Source organism: Phyllobates terribilis, unplaced genomic scaffold (genome assembly GCF_046119375.1).
Source record: "Phyllobates terribilis strain yellow unplaced genomic scaffold, ASM4611937v1 Scaffold_2__4_contigs__length_985480577, whole genome shotgun sequence".
NCBI classification, from domain to species: domain Eukaryota; kingdom Metazoa; phylum Chordata; class Amphibia; order Anura; family Dendrobatidae; genus Phyllobates; species Phyllobates terribilis.
The window spans coordinates 636,485,969-636,511,697 of record NW_027362762.1 but is presented as its reverse complement, the minus strand read 5'-3'; the positions used below and the strand labels follow the sequence as shown (position 1 = coordinate 636,511,697).

The 25,729-nt window shown below is 36.3% G+C and overlaps 1 protein-coding gene and 1 long non-coding RNA gene across 2 annotated transcripts in view; one reads left to right on the top strand and one right to left on the bottom strand.

Moving 5' to 3' along the window:
* TMEM167B (transmembrane protein 167B) overlaps positions 1-20,397 on the bottom strand; it is a 50,538-nt gene extending 30,141 nt beyond the window's left edge. Inside the window, exon 1 of the mRNA XM_073666606.1 lies at positions 20,225-20,397. Within this exon, the coding sequence (XP_073522707.1) occupies positions 20,225-20,234 (10 nt within the window). The 5' untranslated portion in view covers positions 20,235-20,397. The remainder of the gene's footprint in view (positions 1-20,224) is intronic.
* On the top strand, positions 20,341-24,875 carry LOC141221937 (uncharacterized). The gene is made up of 2 exons (XR_012289857.1): positions 20,341-20,519; positions 23,537-24,875. It is a non-coding gene; the product is annotated as an uncharacterized lncRNA (long non-coding RNA).
* The last annotated feature ends 854 nt before the right edge of the window (positions 24,876-25,729 follow it).

Here is a 25,729-nt window from a genome sequence, read left to right as displayed (position 1 = left end):
TATACCTCCATTATATATATGTACATGATGTTATATATAGCGCTCTATACCTCCAATATATATGTACATGATGTTATATATAGCGCTCTATACCTCCATTATATATATGTACATGAGGTTATATATAGCGCTCTATACCTCCATTATATATATGTACATGAGGTTATATATAGCGCTCTATACCTCCATTATATATATGTACATGATGTTATATATAGCGCTCTATACCTCCATTATATATGTACATGATGTTATATATAGCGCTCTATACCTCCATTATATATGTACATGATGTTATATATAGCGCTCTATACCTCGATTATATATATGTACATGAGGTTATATATAGCGCTCTATACCTCCATTATATATGTACATGATGCTATATATAGCGCTCTATACCTCCATTATATATATGTACATGAGGTTATATATAGCGCTCTATACCTCCATTATATATATGTACATGATGTTATATATAGCGCTCTATACCTCCATTATATATATGTACATGATGTTATATATAGCGCTCTATACCTCCATTATATATATGTACATGTTATATATAGCGCTCTATACCTCCATTATGTATGTACATGATGTTATATATAGCGCTCTATACCTCCGTTATATATATGTACATGATGTTATATATAGCGCTCTATACCTCCATTATATATATGTACATGATGTTATATATAGCGCTCTATACCTCCATTATATATATGTACATGATGTTATATATAGCGCTCTATACCTCCATTATATATATGTACATGATGCTATATATAGCGCTCTATACCTCCATTATATATATGTACATGTTATATATAGCGCTCTATACCTCCATTATATATGTACATGATGTTATATATAGCGCTCTATACCTCCATTATATATGTACATGATGTTATATATAGCGCTCTATACCTCCATTATATATGTACATGATGTTATATATAGCGCTCTATACCTCCATTATATATATGTACATGATGCTAGATATAGCGCTCTATACCTCCATTATATATATGTACATGATGTTATATATAGCGCTCTATACCTCCATTATATATATGTACATGATGTTATATATAGCGCTCTATACCTCCATTATATATATGTACATGATGTTATATATAGCGCTCTATACCTCCATTATATATATGTACATGATGTTATATATAGCGCTCTATACCTCCATTATATATATGTACATGATGTTATATATAGCGCTCTATACCTCCATTATATATATGTACATGATGTTATATATAGCGCTCTATACCTCCATTATATATATGTACATGATGTTATATATAGCGCTCTATACCTCCATTATATATATGTACATTATGTTATATATAGCGCTCTATACCTCCATTATATATATGTACATGATGCTATATATAGCGCTCTATACCTCCATTATATATATGTACATGATGTTATATATAGCGCTCTATACCTCCATTATATATATGTACATGATGTTATATATAGCGCTCTATACCTTCATTATATATATGTACATGATGTTATATATAGCGCTCCATACCTCCATTATATATATGTACATGATGCTATATATAGCGCTCTATACCTCTATTATATATATGTACATGATGTTATATATAGCGCTCTATACCTCCATTATATATATGTACATGATGCTATATATAGCGCTCTATACCTCTATTATATATATGTACATGTTATATATAGCGCTCTATACCTCCATTATATATATGTACATGATGTTATATATAGCGCTCTATACCTCCATTATATATATGTACATGATGTTATATATAGCGCTCTATACCTCCATTATATATATGTACATGATGTTATATATAGCGCTCTATACCTCCATTATATATATGTACATGATGTTATATATAGCGCTCTATACCTCCATTATATATATGTACATGATGTTATATATAGCGCTCTATACCTCCATTATATATATGTACATGATGTTATATATAGCGCTCTATACCTCCATTATATATGTACATGATGTTATATATAGCGCTCTATACCTCCATTATATATGTACATGATGTTATATATAGCGCTCTATACCTCCATTATATATGTACATGATTATTATATATAGCGCTCTATACCTCCATTATATATATGTACATGATGTTATATATAGCGCTCTATACCTCCATTATATATGTACATGATTATTATATATAGCGCTCTATACCTCCATTATATATATGTACATGATGCTATATATAGCGCTCTATACCTCCATTATATATAAGTACATGATGTTATATATAGCGCTCTATACCTCCATTATATATATGTACATGATGTTATATATAGCGCTCTATACCTCCATTATATATGTACATGATGTTATATATAGCGCTCTATACCTCCATTATATATATGTACATGATGTTATATATAGCGCTCTATACCTCCATTATATATATGTACATGATGTTATATATAGCGCTCTATACCTCCAATATATATGTACATGATGTTATATATAGCGCTCTATACCTCCATTATATATATGTACATGATGTTATATATAGCGCTCTATACCTCCAATATATATGTACATGATGTTATATATAGCGCTCTATACCTCCATTATATATATGTACATGATGTTATATATAGCGCTCTATACCTCCAATATATATGTACATGATGTTATATATAGCGCTCTATACCTCCATTATATATGTACATGATGCTATATATAGCGCTCTATACCTCCATTATATATATGTACATGATGTTATATATAGCGCTCTATACCTCCAATATATATGTACATGATGTTATATATAGCGCTCTATACCTCCATTATATATATGTACATGATGTTATATATAGCGCTCTATACCTCCATTATATATGTACATGATGCTATATATAGCGCTCTATACCTCCAATATATATGTACATGATGTTATATATAGCGCTCTATACCTCCATTATATATATGTACATGATGTTATATATAGCGCTCTATACCTCCATTATATATGTACATGATGCTATATATAGCGCTCTATACCTCCATTATATATGTACATGATGTTATATATAGCGCTCTATACCTCCATTATATATATGTACATGTTATATATAGCGCTCTATACCTCCAATATATATGTACATGATGTTATATATAGCGCTCTATACCTCCATTATATATATGTACATGTTATATATAGCGCTCTATACCTCCAATATATATGTACATGATGTTATATATAGCGCTCTATACCTCCCTCCATTATATATATGTACATGATGCTATATATAGCGCTCTATACCTCCATTATATATATGTACATGATGCTATATATAGCGCTCTATACCTCCATTATATATATGTACATGATGTTATATATAGCGCTCTATACCTCCATTATATATATGTACATGATGTTATATATAGCGCTCTATACCTCCATTATATATATGTACATGAGGTTATATATAGCGCTCTATACCTCCATTATATATATGTACATGATGCTATATATAGCGCTCTATACCTCCATTATATATATGTACATGATGCTATATATAGCGCTCTATACCTCCATTATATATATGTACATGATGTTATATATAGCGCTCTATACCTCCATTATATATAAGTACATGATGCTATATATAGCGCTCTATACCTCCATTATATATATGTACATGATGTTATATATAGCGCTCTATACCTCCATTATATATATGTACATGATGCTATATATAGCGCTCTATACCTCCATTATATATGTACATGAGGTTATATATAGCGCTCTATACCTCCATTATATATATGTACATGATGTTATATATAGCGCTCTATACCTCCATTATATATGTACAGGATGTTATATATAGCGCTCTATACCTCCATTATATATATGTACATGATGCTATATATAGCGCTCTATACCTCCATTATACATATGTACATGATGTTATATATAGCGCTCTATACCTCCATTATATATGTACATGATGTTATATATAGCGCTCTATACCTCCATTATATATATGTACATGATGCTATATATAGCGCTCTATACCTCCATTATATATATGTACATGATGTTATATATAGCGCTCTATACCTCCATTATATATATGTACATGATGTTATATATAGCGCTCTATACCTCCATTATATATGTACATGATGTTATATATAGCGCTCTATACCTCCATTATATATATGTACATGATGTTATATATAGCGCTCTATACCTCCATTATATATATGTACATGATGTTATATATAGCGCTCTATACCTCCATTATATATGTACATGATGTTATATATAGCGCTCTATACCTCCATTATATATGTACATGATGTTATATATAGCGCTCTATACCTCCATTATATATATGTACATGATGTTATATATAGCGCTCTATACCTCCATTATATATGTACATGAGGTTATATATAGCGCTCTATACCTCCATTATATATGTACATGAGGTTATATATAGCGCTCTATACCTCCATTATATATATGTACATGAGGTTATATATAGCGCTCTATACCTCCATTATATATATGTACATGATGTTATATATAGCGCTCTATACCTCGATTATATATATGTACATGAGGTTATATATAGCGCTCTATACCTCCATTATATATGTACATGATGTTATATATAGCGCTCTATACCTCGATTATATATATGTACATGAGGTTATATATAGCGCTCTATACCTCCATTATATATGTACATGAGGTTATATATAGCGCTCTATACATCCATTATATATATGTACATGATGTTATATATAGCGCTCTATACCTCCATTATATATATGTACATGATGTTATATATAGCGCTCTATACCTCCATTATATATATGTACATGATGTTATATATAGCGCTCTATACCTCCATTATATATATGTACATGATGTTATATATAGCGCTCTATACCTCCATTATATATATGTACATGTTATATATAGCGCTCTATACCTCCATTATGTATGTACATGATGTTATATATAGCGCTCTATACCTCCATTATATATATGTACATGATGTTATATATAGCGCTCTATACCTCCATTATATATATGTACATGATGTTATATATAGCGCTCTATACCTCCATTATATATATGTACATGTTATATATAGCGCTCTATACCTCCATTATATATATGTACATGATGCTATATATAGCGCTCTATACCTCCATTATATATATGTACATGTTATATATAGCGCTCTATACCTCCATTATATATGTACATGATGTTATATATAGCGCTCTATACCTCCATTATATATGTACATGATGTTATATATAGCGCTCTATACCTCCATTATATATGTACATGATGTTATATATAGCGCTCTATACCTCCATTATATATATGTACATGATGTTATATATAGCGCTCTATACCTCCATTATATATATGTACATGATGTTATATATAGCGCTCTATACCTCCATTATATATATGTACATGATGTTATATATAGCGCTCTATACCTCCAATATATATGTACATGATGTTATATATAGCGCTCTATACCTCCATTATATATGTACATGATGTTATATATAGCGCTCTATACCTCCATTATATATGTACATGATGTTATATATAGCGCTCTATACCTCCATTATATATATGTACATGATGTTATATATAGCGCTCTATACCTCCATTATATATGTACATGAGGTTATATATAGCGCTCTATACCTCCATTATATATGTACATGAGGTTATATATAGCGCTCTATACCTCCATTATATATATGTACATGAGGTTATATATAGCGCTCTATACCTCCATTATATATATGTACATGATGTTATATATAGCGCTCTATACCTCGATTATATATATGTACATGATGTTATATATAGCGCTCTATACCTCGATTATATATATGTACATGAGGTTATATATAGCGCTCTATACCTCCATTATATATGTACATGAGGTTATATATAGCGCTATATACATCCATTATATATATGTACATGATGTTATATATAGCGCTCTATACCTCCATTATATATATGTACATGATGTTATATATAGCGCTCTATACCTCCATTATATATATGTACATGATGTTATATATAGCGCTCTATACCTCCATTATATATATGTACATGATGTTATATATAGCGCTCTATACCTCCATTATATATATGTACATGATGTTATATATAGCGCTCTATACCTCCATTATATATATGTACATGTTATATATAGCGCTCTATACCTCCATTATGTATGTACATGATGTTATATATAGCGCTCTATACCTCCATTATATATATGTACATGATGTTATATATAGCGCTCTATACCTCCATTATATATATGTACATGATGTTATATATAGCGCTCTATACCTCCATTATATATATGTACATGATGTTATATATAGCGCTCTATACCTCCATTATATATATGTACATGATGCTATATATAGCGCTCTATACCTCCATTATATATATGTACATGTTATATATAGCGCTCTATACCTCCATTATATATGTACATGATGTTATATATAGCGCTCTATACCTCCATTATATATGTACATGATGTTATATATAGCGCTCTATACCTCCATTATATATGTACATGATGTTATATATAGCGCTCTATACCTCCATTATATATATGTACATGATGTTATATATAGCGCTCTATACCTCCATTATATATATGTACATGATGCTATATATAGCGCTCTATACCTCCATTATATATATGTACGTGATGTTATATATAGCGCTCTATACCTCCATTATATATATGTACATGATGTTATATATAACGCTCTATACCTCCATTATATATATGTACATGATGTTATATATAGCGCTCTATACCTCCATTATATATATGTACATGATGCTATATATAGCGCTCTATACCTCTATTATATATATGTACATGATGTTATATATAGCGCTCTATACCTCCATTATATATATGTACATGATGTTATATATAGCGCTCTATACCTCCATTATATATGTACATGATGTTATATATAGCGCTCTATACCTCCATTATATATATGTACATGATGCTATATATAGCGCTCTATACCTCCATTATATATATGTACATGATGCTATATATAGCGCTCTATACCTCCATTATATATATGTACATGATGCTATATATAGCGCTCTATACCTCCATTATATATATGTACATGATGTTATATATAGCGCTCTATACCTCCATTATATATATGTACATGATGTTATATATAGCGCTCTATACCTCCATTATATATATGTACATGATGTTATATATAGCGCTCTATACCTCCATTATATATATGTACATGATGTTATATATAGCGCTCTATACCTCCATTATATATATGTACATGATGCTATATATAGCGCTCTATACCTCCATTATATATATGTACATGATGCTATATATAGCGCTCTATACCTCCATTATATATATGTACATGATGTTATATATAGCGCTCTATACCTCCATTATATATATGTACATGATGTTATATATAGCGCTCTATACCTCCATTATATATGTACATGATGTTATATATAGCGCTCTATACCTCCATTATATATGTACATGATGTTATATATAGCGCTCTATACCTCCATTATATATGTACATGATTATTATATATAGCGCTCTATACCTCCATTATATATATGTACATGATGTTATATATAGCGCTCTATACCTCCATTATATATGTACATGATTATTATATATAGCGCTCTATACCTCCATTATATATATGTACATGATGTTATATATAGCGCTCTATACCTCCAATATATATGTACATGATGTTATATATAGCGCTCTATACCTCCATTATATATATGTACATGATGCTATATATAGCGCTCTATACCTCCATTATATATAAGTACATGATGTTATATATAGCGCTCTATACCTCCATTATATATGTACATGATGTTATATATAGCGCTCTATACCTCCATTATATATGTACATGATGTTATATATAGCGCTCTATACCTCCATTATATATATGTACATGATGTTATATATAGCGCTCTATACCTCCATTATATATGTACATGATGCTATATATAGCGCTCTATACCTCCATTATATATATGTACATGATGTTATATATAGCGCTCTATACCTCCATTATATATGTACATGATGCTATATATAGCGCTCTATACCTCCATTATATATATGTACATGATGTTATATATAGAGCTCTATACCTCCAATATATATGTACATGATGTTATATATAGCGCTCTATACCTCCATTATATATATGTACATGATGTTATATATAGCGCTCTATACCTCCATTATATATATGTACATGATGTTATATATAGCGCTCTATACCTCCATTATATATATGTACATGATGTTATATATAGCGCTCTATACCTCCATTATATATGTACATGATGTTATATATAGCGCTCTATACCTCCATTATATATGTACATGATGTTATATATAGCGCTCTATACCTCCATTATATATATGTACATGATGTTATATATAGCGCTCTATACCTCCATTATATATATGTACATGATGTTATATATAGCGCTCTATACCTCCATTATATATATGTACATGATGTTATATATAGCGCTCCATACCTCCATTCTATATATGTACATGATGTTATATATAGCGCTCTATACCTCCCTCCATTATATATATGTACATGATTATATATAGCGCTCTATACCTCCATTATATATGTACATGATGTTATATATAGCGCTCTATACCTCCATTATATATATGTACATGATGCTATATATAGCGCTCTATACCTCTATTATATATATGTACATGATGTTATATATAGCGCTCTATACCTCCATTATATATATGTACATGATGTTATATATAGCGCTCTATACCTCCATTATATATATGTACATGATGTTAGATATAGCGCTCTATACCTCCATTATATATATGTACATGATGTTAGATATAGCGCTCTATACCTCCATTATATATATGTACATGATGTTATATATAGCGCTCTATACCTCCATTATATATGTACATGATGTTATATATAGCGCTCTATACCTCCATTATATATGTACATGATGTTATATATAGCGCTCTATACCTCCATTATATATGTACATGATTATTATATATAGCGCTCTATACCTCCATTATATATATGTACATGATGTTATATATAGCGCTCTATACCTCTATTATATATGTACATGATTATTATATATAGCGCTCTATACCTCCATTATATATATGTACATGATGTTATATATAGCGCTCTATACCTCCAATATATATGTACATGATGTTATATATAGCGCTCTATACCTTCATTATATATATGTACATGATGCTATATATAGCGCTCTATACCTCCATTATATATAAGTACATGATGTTATATATAGCGCTCTATACCTCCATTATATATATGTACATGATGTTATATATAGCGCTCTATACCTCCATTATATATATGTACATGATGCTATATATAGCGCTCTATACCTTCATTATATATAAGTACATGATGTTATATATAGCGCTCTATACCTCCATTATATATATGTACATGATGTTATATATAGCGCTCTATACCTCCATTATATATGTACATGATGTTATATATAGCGCTCTATACCTCCATTATATATGTACATGATGTTATATATAGCGCTCTATACCTCCATTATATATGTACATGATGTTATATATAGCGCTCTATACCTCCATTATATATATGTACATGATGTTATATATAGCGATCTATATCTCCAATATATATGTACATGATGTTATATATAGCGCTCTATACCTCCATTATATATATGTACATGATGTTATATATAGCGCTCTATACCTCCATTATATATGTACATGATGCTATATATAGCGCTCTATGCCTCCATTATATATATGTACATGATGTTATATATAGCGCTCTATACTTCCATTATATATATGTACATGATGTTATATATAGCGCTCTATACCTCCATTATATATGTACATGATGTTATATATAGCGCTCTATACCTCCATTATATATATGTACATGTTATATATAGCGCTCTATACCTCCAATATATATGTACATGATGTTATATATAGCGCTCTATACCTCCATTATATATATGTACATGTTATATATAGCGCTCTATACCTCCAATATATATGTACATGATGTTATATATAGCGCTCTATACCTCCCTCCATTATATATATGTACATGATGCTATATATAGCGCTCTATACCTCCATTATATATAAGTACATGATGCTATATATAGCGCTCTATACCTCCATTATATATATGTACATGATGTTATATATAGCGCTCTATACCTCCATTATATATATGTACATGATGCTATATATAGCGCTCTATACCTCCATTATATATAAGTACATGATGCTATATATAGCGCTCTATACCTCCATTATATATATGTACATGATGTTATATATAGCGCTCTATACCTCCATTATATATGTACATGATGTTATATATAGCGCTCTATACCTCCATTATATATGTACATGATGCTATATATAGCGCTCTATACCTCCATTATATATGTACATGATGTTATATATAGCGCTCTATACCTCCATTATATATGTACATGATGTTATATATAGCGCTCTATACCTCCATTATATATATGTACTTGATGTTATATATAGTGCTCTATACCTCCATTATATATATGTACATGATGTTATATATAGCGCTCTATACCTCCATTATATATATGTACATGATGTTATATATAGCGCTCTATACCTCCATTATATATATGTACATGATGTTATATACAGCGCTCTATACCTCCATTATATATATGTACATGAGGTTATATATAGCGCTCTATACCTCCATTATATATGTACATGATGTTATATATAGCGCTCTATACCTCCATTATATATATGTACATGATGTTATATATAGCGCTCTATACCTCCATTATATATGTACATGATGTTATATATAGCGCTCTATACCTCCATTATATATGTACATGAGGTTATATATAGCGCTCTATACCTCCATTATATATGTACATGATGTTATATATAGCGCTCTATACCTCCATTATATATGTACATGATGTTATATATAGCGCTCTATACCTCCATTATATATGTACATGAGGTTATATATAGCGCTCTATACCTCCATTATATATATGTACATGATGTTATATATAGCGCTCTATACCTCCATTATATATAAGTACATGATGCTATATATAGCGCTCTATACCTCCATTATATATATGTACATGATGTTATATATAGCGCTCTATACCTCCATTATATATATGTACATGATGTTATATATAGCGCTCTATACCTCCATTATATATATGTACATGTTATATATAGCGCTCTATACCTCCATTATATATGTACATGATGTTATATATAGCGCTCTATACCTCCATTATATATGTACATGAGGTTATATATAGCGCTCTATACCTCCATTATATATGTACATGATGTTATATATAGCGCTCTATACCTCCATTATATATGTACATGAGGTTATATATAGCGCTCTATACCTCCATTATATATATGTACATGATGTTATATATAGCGCTCTATACCTCCATTATGTATGTACATGATGTTATATATAGCGCTCTATACCTCCATTATATATATGTACATGATGCTATATATAGCGCTCTATACCTCCATTATATATATGTACATGATGTTATATACAGCGCTCTATACCTCCATTATATATATGTACATGAGGTTATATATAGCGCTCTATACCTCCATTATATATGTACATGATGTTATATATAGCGCTCTATACCTCCATTATATATGTACATGATGTTATATATAGCGCTCTATACCTCCATTATATATGTACATGAGGTTATATATAGCGCTCTATACCTCCATTATATATATGTACATGATGTTATATATAGCGCTCCATACCTCCATTATATATATGTACATGATGTTATATATAGCGCTCTATACCTCCCTCCATTATATATATGTACATGATTATATATAGCGCTCTATACCTCCATTATATATGTACATGATGTTATATATAGCGCTCTATACCTCCATTATATATATGTACATGATGCTATATATAGCGCTCTATACCTCTATTATATATATGTACATGATGTTATATATAGCGCTCTATACCTCCATTATATATATGTACATGATGTTATATATAGCGCTCTATACCTCCATTATATATATGTACATGATGTTATATATAGCGCTCTATACCTCCATTATATATATGTACATGATGTTATATATAGCGCTCTATACCTCCATTATATATATGTACATGATGTTATATATAGCGCTCTATACCTCCATTATATATGTACATGATGTTATATATAGCGCTCTATACCTCCATTATATATGTACATGATGTTATATATAGCGCTCTATACCTCCATTATATATGTACATGATTATTATATATAGCGCTCTATACCTCCATTATATATATGTACATGATGTTATATATAGCGCTCTATACCTCTATTATATATGTACATGATTATTATATATAGCGCTCTATACCTCCATTATATATATGTACATGATGTTATATATAGCGCTCTATACCTCCATTATATATATGTACATGATGTTATATATAGCGCTCTATACCTCCATTATATATATGTACATGAGGTTATATATAGCGCTCTATACCTCCATTATATATATGTACATGAGGTTATATATAGCGCTCTATACCTCCATTATATATATGTACATGAGGTTATATATAGCGCTCTATACCTCCATTATATATATGTACATGATGTTATATATAGCGCTCTATACCTCCATTATATATATGTACATGATGTTATATATAGCGCTCTATACCTCCATTATATATATGTACATGATGTTATATATAGCGCTCTATACCTCCATTATATATATGTACATGATGTTATATATAGCGCTCTATACCTCCATTATATATATGTACATGATGTTATATATAGCGCTCTATACCTCCATTATATATATGTACATGATGTTATATATAGCGATCTATATCTCCAATATATATGTACATGATGTTATATATAGCGCTCTATACCTCCATTATATATATGTACATGATGTTATATATAGCGCTCTATACCTCCATTATATATGTACATGATGCTATATATAGCGCTCTATGCCTCCATTATATATGTACATGATGTTATATATAGCGCTCTATACCTCCATTATATATATGTACATGTTATATATAGCGCTCTATACCTCCAATATATCTGTACATGATGTTATATATAGCGCTCTATACCTCCATTATATATATGTACATGTTATATATAGCGCTCTATACCTCCAATATATATGTACATGATGTTATATATAGCGCTCTATACCTCCATTATATATATGTACATGTTATATATAGCGCTCTATACCTCCAATATATATGTACATGATGTTATATATAGCGCTCTATACCTCCATTATATATAAGTACATGATGCTATATATAGCGCTCTATACCTCCATTATATATATGTACATGATGTTATATATAGCGCTCTATACCTCCATTATATATATGTACATGAGGTTATATATAGCGCTCTATACCTCCATTATATATATGTACATGATGTTATATATAGCGCTCTATACCTCCATTATATATATGTACATGATGTTATATATAGCGCTCTATACCTCCATTATATATATGTACATGATGTTATATATAGCGCTCTATACCTCCATTATATATATGTACATGATGTTATATATAGCGCTCTATACCTCCATTATATATATGTACATGATGTTATATATAGCGCTCTATACCTCCATTATATATGTACATGATGCTATATATAGCGCTCTATACCTCCATTATATATGTACATGATGTTATATATAGCGCTCTATACCTCCATTATATATGTACATGATGTTATATATAGCGCTCTATACCTCCATTATATATATGTACTTGATGTTATATATAGTGCTCTATACCTCCATTATATATATGTACATGATGTTATATATAGCGCTCTATACCTCCATTATATATATGTACATGATGTTATATATAGCGCTCTATACCTCCATTATATATATGTACATGATGTTATATACAGCGCTCTGTACCTCCATTATATATATGTACATGAGGTTATATATAGCGCTCTATACCTCCATTATATATGTACATGATGTTATATATAGCGCTCTATACCTCCATTATATATATGTACATGATGTTATATATAGCGCTCTATACCTCCATTATATATGTACATGATGTTATATATAGCGCTCCATACCTCCATTATATATGTACATGAGGTTATATATAGCGCTCTATACCTCCATTATATATGTACATGATGTTATATATAGCGCTCTATACCTCCATTATATATGTACATGAGGTTATATATAGCGCTCTATACCTCCATTATGTATGTACATGATGTTATATATAGCGCTCTATACCTCCATTATATATAAGTACATGATGCTATATATAGCGCTCTATACCTCCATTATATATATGTACATGATGTTATATATAGCGCTCTATACCTCCATTATATATATGTACATGATGTTATATATAGCGCTCTATACCTCCATTATATATATGTACATGATGTTATATATAGCGCTCTATACCTCCATTATATATATGTACATGATGTTATATATAGCGCTCTATACCTCCATTATATATATGTACATGATGCTATATATAGCGCTCTATACCTCCATTATATATATGTACATGATGCTATATATAGCGCTCTATACCTCCATTATATATGTACATGATGTTATATATAGCGCTCTATACCTCCATTATATATATGTACATGATGTTATATATAGCGCTCTATACCTCCATTATATATATGTACATGATGTTATATATAGTGCTCTATACCTCCATTATATATATGTACATGATGTTATATATAGTGCTCTATACCTCCATTATATATGTACATGATTATTATATATAGCGCTCTATACCTCCATTATATATATACATGATGCTATATATAGCGCTCTATACCTCCATTATATATGTACATGATGTTATATATAGCGCTCTATACCTCCATTATATATATGTACATGATGTTATATATAGTGCTCTATACCTCCATTATATATATGTACATGATGTTATATATAGCGCTCTATACCTCCATTATATATATGTACATGATGTTATATATAGCGCTCTATACCTCCATTATATATATGTACATGATGTTATATATAGCGCTCTATACCTCCATTATATATATGTACATGATGTTATATATAGCGCTCTATACCTCCATTATATATATGTACATGATGCTATATATAGCGCTCTATACCTCCATTATATATGTACATGATGTTATATATAGCGCTCTATACCTCCATTATATATATGTACATGATGTTATATATAGCGCTCTATACCTCCATTATATATATGTACATGATGTTATATATAGTGCTCTATACCTCCATTATATATATGTACATGATGTTATATATAGCGCTCTATACCTCCATTATATATATGTACATGATGTTATATATAGCGCTCTATACCTCCATTATATATGTACATGTTATATATAGCGCTCTATACCTCCATTATATATATGTACATGATGTTATATATAGCGCTCTATACCTCCATTATATATGTACATGATGTTATATATAGCGCTCTATACCTCCATTATATATATGTACATGATGTTATATATAGCGCTCTATACCTCCATTATATATGTACATGATGTTATATATAGCGCTCTATACCTCCATTATATATGTACATGTTATATATAGCGCTCTATACCTCCATTATATATATGTACATGATGTTATATATAGCGCTCTATACCTCCATTATATATGTACATGATGTTATATATAGCGCTCTATACCTCCATTATATATATGTACATGATGTTATATATAGCGCTCTATACCTCCATTATATATATGTACATGATGTTATATATAGTGCTCTATACCTCCATTATATATGTACATGATTATTATATATAGCGCTCTATACCTCCATTATATATATGTACATGATGCTATATATAGCGCTCTATACCTCCATTATATATGTACATGATGTTATATATAGCGCTCTATACCTCCATTATATATATGTACATGATGCTATATATAGCGCTCTATACCTCCATTATATATATGTACATGATGTTATATATAGCGCTCTATACCTCCATTATATATATGTACATGATGTTATATATAGCGCTCTATACCTCCATTATATATATGTACATGATGTTATATATAGCGCTCTATACCTCCATTATATATATGTACATGATGTTATATATAGCGCTCTATACCTCCATTATATATATGTACATGATGTTATATATAGCGCTCTATACCTCCATTATATATATGTACATGATGTTATATATAGTGCTCTATACCTCCATTATATATATGTACATGATGTTATATATAGTGCTCTATACCTCCATTATATATGTACACAGGGGCGGAACTACCGCCCGTGCAGCCGGTTCATTGAACGGGGGCCCCGAGGGAGAGGGGGCCCCTCCAGCCGGGCCGCCATCAGGGCATGACTGCCCTGACTCCAGTATGGGGCCCGGCCGGTAGGGGCCCCCTCGGGGGCCCCCCTCTTGTGCGTCTCTCTCCTCATGGGGCCCCCGGCCCCATGCTATGCGCCGGGTCCGGGACATTTCAGCGCTGAGCTGCGCTGTTGCAGCAGCGCCTTCATGATTCCCCTGACTTCCGGTCATGTGACGGTGCAGTCACATGGCCGGAAGTCAGGAGAACCTGCTGTCAGCGATTTGGACGAGCGCCAGGATTCTGCAGGGATCGCATGGGGGTAAGTATAACAAGTTTTATTTTTTTTAAAATACAATTAACTAGGAGTGGAGAGATGGGAGATGCACATGTGTGTGTGTGTGTGTGTGTGTGGGGGGGAGATGGGAGATGCACATGTGTGTGTGTGTGTGGGGGGAGATGGGAGATGCACATGTGTGTGTGTGGGGGGGGAGATGGGAGATGCACATGTGTGTGTGTGGGGGGGGAGATGGGAGATGCACATGTGTGTGGGGGGGGAGATGGGAGATGCACATGTGTGTGGGGGGGGAGATGCACATGTGTGTGGGGGGGGGATGGGAGATGCACATGTGTGTGGGGGGGGGATGGGAGATGCACATGTGTGTGGGGGGGAGATGGGAGATGCACATGTGTGTGGGGGGGAGATGGGAGATGCACATGTGTGTGGGGGGGAGATGGGAGATGCACATGTGTGGGGGGGGATGGGAGATGCACATGTGTGGGGGGGGGGTGGGAGATACACATGTGGTGGAGGGGGATGAGAGAGGTGCACATGTGGTGGAGGGGGATGAGAGAGGGGCACATGTGGGGGAGGGGGACGAGAGGGGCACATGTGGGGGAGGGGGACGAGAGGGGCACATGGGGGGGTGAGAGCTGCACATGGGGGGGTTTGAGAGCTGCACATGGGGGAATTGGGAGTAGGGGATAATGAGCTGCACATAACGAATGTGGGGTGGGGGAGAGTAAATGATAAATGATGATGGGGTGGGGAGAGCACGGACATGATATAATGAATTGGGGCAGGGGGTGCATGTAAATATTGAATGCGGGGAGCAGGAAGTATAGAGTAGGGGGCGTTGCGGATGCAGGAGTGTGACTGGTAACAAATTGGCGGAAAGAGTAGAGGTTCTAATTAAATTATATATTAAGTGCCTATTTACAGTTAATGGGGGCACAGTGGTGGATTACAATTTATATTTGGAATGGTAGGTTGCATAATAACTAACCATATATTGATGGTGGATGCACGTCTGTATTCAGCTGCGTAATGTAGAAGTTGGGGAATGTGCTCTAGATAACTGTGTTATTTTATGCAGAGACGAGTCCTGGCTGGAAGATGTGATGGCGGTCTGTGCTGGATGAAGGAGAAAAGCGAAGATGAAGGACTTCACCTAGAGACGTCACCGGTGAGTCAGTCTATTACATGTACACTGTGTATAATGTCACTGGTGATCACTGTATTACCTGTACACTGACACTATATACAGAGCTCCTGTGTATAATGTCACTGGTGATCACTGTATTACCTGTACACTGACACTATATACAGAGCTCCTGTGTATAATTTCACTGGCGATCACTAGATTACCTGGACACTTACATTATACATACCATGTATAGAGCACCCGTGTATAATGACACTTATGGTAATATTAGTAATGTGGTGGTAATATTAGTAATGTAGTGGTAATATGTGGTCTGGTCATGGTGTGGCAGTTTTTCTCCCTTCTGTGTGGTATTATTCGGTCACTATGTTGTGGTAATATGTGGTCTGGTCATGGTGTGGCGGTATTCCCTGTATGTGGTATTATTGGTCATTTAAAAAAAAAATGTATATGACACATTCCCTTAAAGAAAACTAAATAAAAATATATCTAAAAAGAGTATTGGATATTTTAAGAAAATTTTAATAGGTTAGAGTAGGGCCCGCCCAGAAGAGTCTACCTTATCGTGGTGGCGGCTTTAAAAATCTTTTGGCCAAAACAAAAGCTGATGGCTATGTATGTGGCGCCGTCACATGGCCGAACGTCAGGAGAACCTGGTGGCAGCGACGTGGACGAGCGCCAGGATTCTGCAGGGATTGCATGGGGGTAAGTATAACAAGTTTTATTTTTTTTAAATACAATTAATTAACTAGGAGTGGGGGGAATCAGAGATGCGCGGGGGGGATGAGAGATGCACATGGGGGGGGGTGAGAGATGCACATGGGGGGGTGAGAGATGCACATGGTGGGGGTGAGAGATGCACATGGTGGGGGTGAGAGATGCACATGGTGGGGGTGAGAGATGCACATGGTGGGGGTGAGAGATGCACATGGTGGGGGTGAGAGATGCACATGGTGGGGGTGAGAGATGCACATGGTGGGGGTGAGAGATGCACATGGTGGGGGTGAGAGATGCACATGGTGGGGGTGAGAGATGCACATGGTGGGGGTGAGAGATGCACATGGTGGGGGTGAGAGATGCACATGGTGGGGGTGAGAGATGCACATGGTGGGGGTGAGAGATGCACATGGTGGGGGTGAGAGATGCACATGGTGGGGGTGAGAGATGCACATGGTGGGGGTGAGAGATGCACATGGGGGGGATGAGAGATGCACATGGTGGGGGTGAGAGATGCACATGGGGGGGGTGAGAGATGCACATGGGGGGGATGAGAGATGCACATGGGGGGGGATGAGAGATGCACATGGGGGGGGATGAGAGATGCACATGGGGGGGATGAGAGATGCACGGGGGGTGAGAGCTGCACATGGGTGGGGTATGTTTACATAACTTTGTTGCCTTATGAAGGGCAGGGGGGGCCCCCCAAAATTTCTTGCACAGGGGCCCACTACAGTCTGTGTCCGCCCCTGTATGTACATGATTATTATATATAGCGCTCTATACCTCCATTATATATGTACATGATTATTATATATAGCGCTCTATACCTCCATTATATATATGTACATGATGTTATATATAGCGCTCTATACCTCCATTATATATATGTACATGATGTTATATATAGCGCTCTATACCTCCATTATATATATGTACATGATGTTATATATAGTGCTCTATACCTCCATTATATATATGTACATGATTATTATATATAGCGCTCTATACCTCCATTATATATGTACATGATGTTATATATAGCGCTCTATACCTCCATTATATATGTACATGATTATTATATAGTACTGTATCCCTCTATTATATAGGTGTATGAGGAGGTTACATGTAGTGGTCTGTATACGTTCTCTCTACGGCTCCATACTGCCCCCAGCAGTGAAGCCTCCGTGGATTTCCTCCCTTATTACGTGGCAATGTCTCCTCCAGTAATACCGCACCAGCACAAGTATGCGTTCCCTGTGGCCCCGTCTACACGCCGCCTACTATGACGAGCTCCGCTGTGACCTCCGCGGACAGACGCGGCATTCGTCCCCCATTCATTTACATTACAGCCACTCGTTTACCGTTCGTCATTGTGTACAGAGTCCTCTTCCTGCCCCTCCACCACAATAACACATACTAATGACGTCAGAAGACACGGCAGCAAAGGTCACGTGAGATGAACATCGGCTACGGAATGCTCGGGGGCTCAAATAGCTTTATCAGTTCGCTGGAGTCAGTGTCTGTGTGTGATACATTGTACGCCTGCGCGTTGTCTCTCCTCTTTGCTGCTGTGTTTCCGGTGCTCTCTACTCCGCCCGGGTCCGCTGTGTCGCTGTAGTTGGTGCAGTGTGGAGCAGCCAATGCTTTTCCTGATAGGTGAGGAACATGGAACACTAGGGAGGGAGCATAACCTGCCGCCCCCTAGCTGTAATGCTGCACACATCTGCCTGTTACTGGTGGACTTCTCCTTACTCCAGGGCTGCGCATTAACTCCTTAAGGACCTTGCGATTTTCCATTTTTGCTCCCCTTGTTCCCAGAGCCTTAGCGGTTTTATTTTTCGGTCAATATGGCCATGTGAGGGCTTATTTTTTGCGGGATGAGTTGTACTTTTGAACGACATCACTGGTTTTACCATTTCATGTACTGGAAAACAGGAAAATTCCAAGTACGGTGAAATTGCAAAAAAAAAATGCAATTCCACAGTTTTTTTTTTTTTTTTTTTACCATTTTCACTGCATGCTAACTCTGACCTTCCATTATTATTCTCCAGGTCATTACGAGTTTGTAGACACCAAACATGTATAGGTTCTTTTTTAAGTGGTGTGTAAAAAAAAAAAAAAAAAAAAAAAAAAAAGTTGCCATTTTCTGAGACCTGTAGCATCTCCATTCTCCGGCATCTGGGGCCGGGTGAGAGCTTATTTTTTGCGCGCCAGGATATCGTTTTTATTGATAACATTTTGGGGTAGATCCGATGTTTTGATCGCCCATTATTGCATTTTATTGCAATGTTGCGATGAACAAAAAACGTAATTCTGGCGTTTAGAATTTTTTTCTCGTTACGCCGTTTACCGATCGGATTAATTCTTTTTTTTATATTGATAGATTGGGCGATTCTGAACGCGGCGATACCAAATATGTGTATGTGGGGATTTTTTTTTAATTCTTTTATTTTGAATGGGGCGAAAGGGGGGTGATTTAAACTTTTATATTTTTAAAAACATTTTTTTACACTTTCTGCATGCTTCTATAGTCTCCATAGGAGACTAGAAGAAGCAATTACCTGATCGCCTATGCTACATACCGGCGACGAGCAGATCGCTAGTATGCGGCATATTTGCTCACTTGCTATGAGCGCCAACTACTGGGTGGTGCTCATAGCAATTTGGCCATGACATCCGCAGAAGTCTCCTGCAGACCCCGGGTTGTCATTCCAACCCATCGGTGACCCGTGATCATATGACAGGGTCACTGATGGGCGGGGCTAATGCCGCTCTTCCGGCGTGGTGATGTTAAATGCCGCTGTCAGAGATTGACAGCGGCATTTAACTGGATAACAGCCGCGGGTGGATCGCAATTCCACCCGCAGCTGTTGCAGGCACATGTCAGCTGTATCAATCAGCTGGCATGTGCCCGGTTCAGTGCGGGCTCAGCGCCGGAGCCCGCAAGCCCTAGGTCATAAAGAGATTGATAGGGTGAAATCCACACTGAAAATCCCCTAGAGCTGAGATTCGCCCTGATGTCATTTCTGTGTGTATTTTTCCCCACAACATATGCATGGGATTTTCTAAAACTCATAAAAATCCCGTAGGCTTTGAACTTTTTCTGAGTTTTTGCTCAGTTTCTGCTCCAAAAACTCATTAAAGAGAAGCAGTCAGCGCGATTTGTCATGTAAAGACATGGCAGTAATAGTACTGTAAGACTGGGTGCAGACAACCGTTTATTCCTTCATCTGAGAGAGTCGGCCGATTATGCAAATCACTTGCTAATCAGAGTCTGATCAGAGTGGGATCCAATTGTTTTGGATGAGGAGAAGATGGGAAAAAAATTGTCTCCATCTTCGCCATTGTATTAGTGTGCAGAAATAGGACTGCACTCAGATGGTTTCCACGGACTCATTGACTTGTATAGCTGTGTGCGATCCGAATATTGGATCAGACTTGGGCATGTGGCAATTTTTCCTAGGACCGGTATGGTATGAGGAAGAAATCTGACATGTGTGGTGCACGTTCCCATACACTAAGGCCTCTTTCAAAGATCAGTGTTTCCGATACGTGTGGTGACAGTTTCCACACATACCAGAGACGCTGACACGCAGACCCATTCAAATCTATGGTTCTGCGCACATGTCAGTGTGTTTCCGTGGATCATGTGTCCGTGTGCTCCAAAATCTGACATGTCCGTTTTTGGTTGGCAGCCAAATCACACGGACCCATTCAAATCAATGAGTCCGTGTAAACACGTGCCGCACACGGATGCCATCAGTGTGACACGTACCGGTGCTTGGGAATCAGCGTACAGTTAGCGCTGTTCCCAAGCATCGGGTGCTGAACGCTAACCTCATCATTGTCCCCTGCCAGCACTGCAATCAACACAAGCAGGGACAATGATGAGAGTAGTAGTTTCTGCTCCCTGTGTCTCCACCTGTAAAAATAAGAATAAAATAAAAAAATCCATATACTTAACTGTTCTAAGTGTCCCCCCTCTGTAATCCATGCGACTACTCAGCAGAGGAGCCGGGGAGAATGACTCCTGCAGCGAGCGGGCCCCTGTACTGTGCTGAGCTCACTGAATGACAGGACACTGCTTGCTGATCGCAGCGCCAGCAGGGGACAATGATGAGTGCAGTGTTCAGCACCCGGCGCTTGGAAACAGTGTTAACTGTACCGCTCATTCCCAAACGCCGGTACGTGTGCTCCTGATGTGGCACATGGGCAGCACATGGTTGCCACACAGGTGCACACAGATGCGGATATCTCTGGTCCGAGTTTTTCCTGTATCGGAAATATCCGGATGTGTGAAACCGGCGTAACATTGGTCCGAGTGCGATACAATCTTTTGTCTGATCGAACTCAGACCGTAAATATAGTCTTCTGCCCCCGCTCTAACACAGATTACGCTGATACCTTTTGTAGACGCCGTCCCTCTTACCGCCGCGCTCCCCGGCCGGCGTCCTCCATCGCTCCTGCTGCTGCCGGCGCGTGCAGCTTCCTGGGCACTGTGCTTAGGGCGCGTGCGCGCGCGCTCCCTCCCTCTTAAATGGGCCACACGCGCCGTCCTAAGCAGTCCCTGGCCAATGGCCTTAGGACCTCTCATATAAAAGGCACCTCCTCCAAAATGGAGGTGCCCGTGCAAGGTTGTAGCTTTGTGTGTTAAACTCTGCTTCGGCCCTCAGGTCCCACTGCCAGCCTGACTACCAGTCCTGCCCGCCAGCCTGACTACCAGTCCTGCCCGCCAGCCTGACTATCAGTCCTGCCCGCCAGCCTGACTACCAGTCCTGTCCGCCAGCCTGACTACCAATCCTATCCGCCAGCTTGTCTACTCTCCAGCCCGACAGTCTGTCTACAGTCGAGTCCGCCAGTCTGTCTATGGGCCCTGCCCACCTGCTTACCTGGAAGCACCTGCCTGTTACCTGCCGTGTCTACCAGCCTGCCTACCTGGAGGCTCCTGCTTGTTACCTGCCGTGCCTACCAGCCTGCCTACCTGGAGGCTCCTGCTTGTTACCTGCCGTGCCTACCAGCCAGCCTACCTGGAGGCTGCTGCTTGTTACCTGCCGTGTCTGCCAGTCCGGCTACCCGGATCACCCGTCAGCCTGCCTGCCGTGCTCATCTGCTGTACCGGTCAGTCCCTGCCTTCTGACCCGTGGGAGTCACCTGCTCTCATACAAGGTCTGACCCAGAGTAGCACCTGGTCCCTCTGCTCGGTCCTTCCCTGGTCACGGAGTCGATTGAGCCACCGTACGACCTTGGTCAGTCCGAGTTGATACCTAGTTACGCCCCTCTGGTCCCTCCTTGCACCGCAGCACAGAGGTTCCACCACCCGGATCCGTAACACCTTTGGTGAAGAAATCCGCTTTGTTGTTCTCCTTTAATCACAGTTTGCAGTTTTCTCCTAACTAGATTTTGGTGCACAGTGGCCGGACTGTACACGGGGTCTTCTCTTTGTCTGTGATTCTCCAGCCCCTCTGCATGCCTCCGGTCTGTGACTGACCTGCCTCCCGTTTGAAATCTCAGCACTGACCTGTCAGTCACAGACCATGTGGAGGCGCTGGAGAATGTCAGGGATGAGAAGACCCCGTGTACAGTCTGGCCCCTGTGCACCGAAAACTGCAAATGGTGATTAAAGAACAACCACAAAGCGGATTTCCTCACCAATGTATCAGTTTAATCTGTGTTACAGCACCATTACAGCCATGTCTCTACATTACAAATTCGTGCTGACAGGTTCTCTTTAACCCCCTAGTGACCAAGCCCATTTTTTTTAAATCTTACCACTGTCCCTTCACGTGGTAATAACTCTGGAACGCTTCAATGTATCCCAGTGATTCTGAGATTGTTTTTTCATGACACATTGTACTTTACGTTAGTGGTAAGTTTGGGTCAATATGTTTTGCTATTATTTGAAGTAATATCAGAATTTTGGCGAAAATTTGAAAAATTAGCAATTTTCAAACTTTCAATTTATATTAAATCAGTTAGTCATGCTTTACAAAATAATAAATAACATTTCCCATATGTCTACTTTACATCTGCATCATTTTATTTAGTTAGGATGTTAGCGGTGTTAAATGTTTAGCAGCAATTTCTAAATTTTTCAAAAAATTTATAAAACCTGTTTCTTTAGGGACCTATTCAGATTTAAGTGGACTTTGAGAGGCCTATATATTGGAAACTTCCCAAAAGTGATACCATTTTAAAAATCGCACCCCTGAAATACTTCAAAACTGTTGTCAGGAATTTTTTTAACCCTTCAGGTGCTACACAGGAATTAATGCAAAGTGGAACTAAACTATTGCTCTAGCACCACATTTTTCACTTTTACAAGATATAGCACTTGAAAATAGATCCCACAGTTTGTTACCCACTTTCTTCTGAGTGTGCTTATACCCCACATGTGGTCAGAAACCTCAACTTGGACAAACTGCAGGGCTCAAAAGGGAAGGAGCAACATTTCAATTTTGGAACACAAATTTGGCTGAAATAGAATGCAGGCGACATGTCACATTTGCAGGGCCCTTAAGGCACCTAAACAGCAGAAAGCCCCACAGGTGACCCCATTTTGGAAACTACACCCTCAAGGATTTTCTCCAGGGGTATAGTGAACATTTTGAACCCACAGGTACTACAAAGAATTTGATAACATCAAGTCATCATATTGTAAAGGTTAATTTTTTTTCCAAAATGTTGCTCCAAATTTGTAACTTTTGCAAGTAACACAAAAAAGTGGACACCACAGTTTGTTACCCACTTTCTTCTGAGCATGACGATACCCAACATGTAGTCAAAAAGTTCTGAATGGACACACGGCAGGGCTCGGAACGGAAGGAGCAATATTTGGTATTTGGAGATTGCAGACACCATGTCTCATT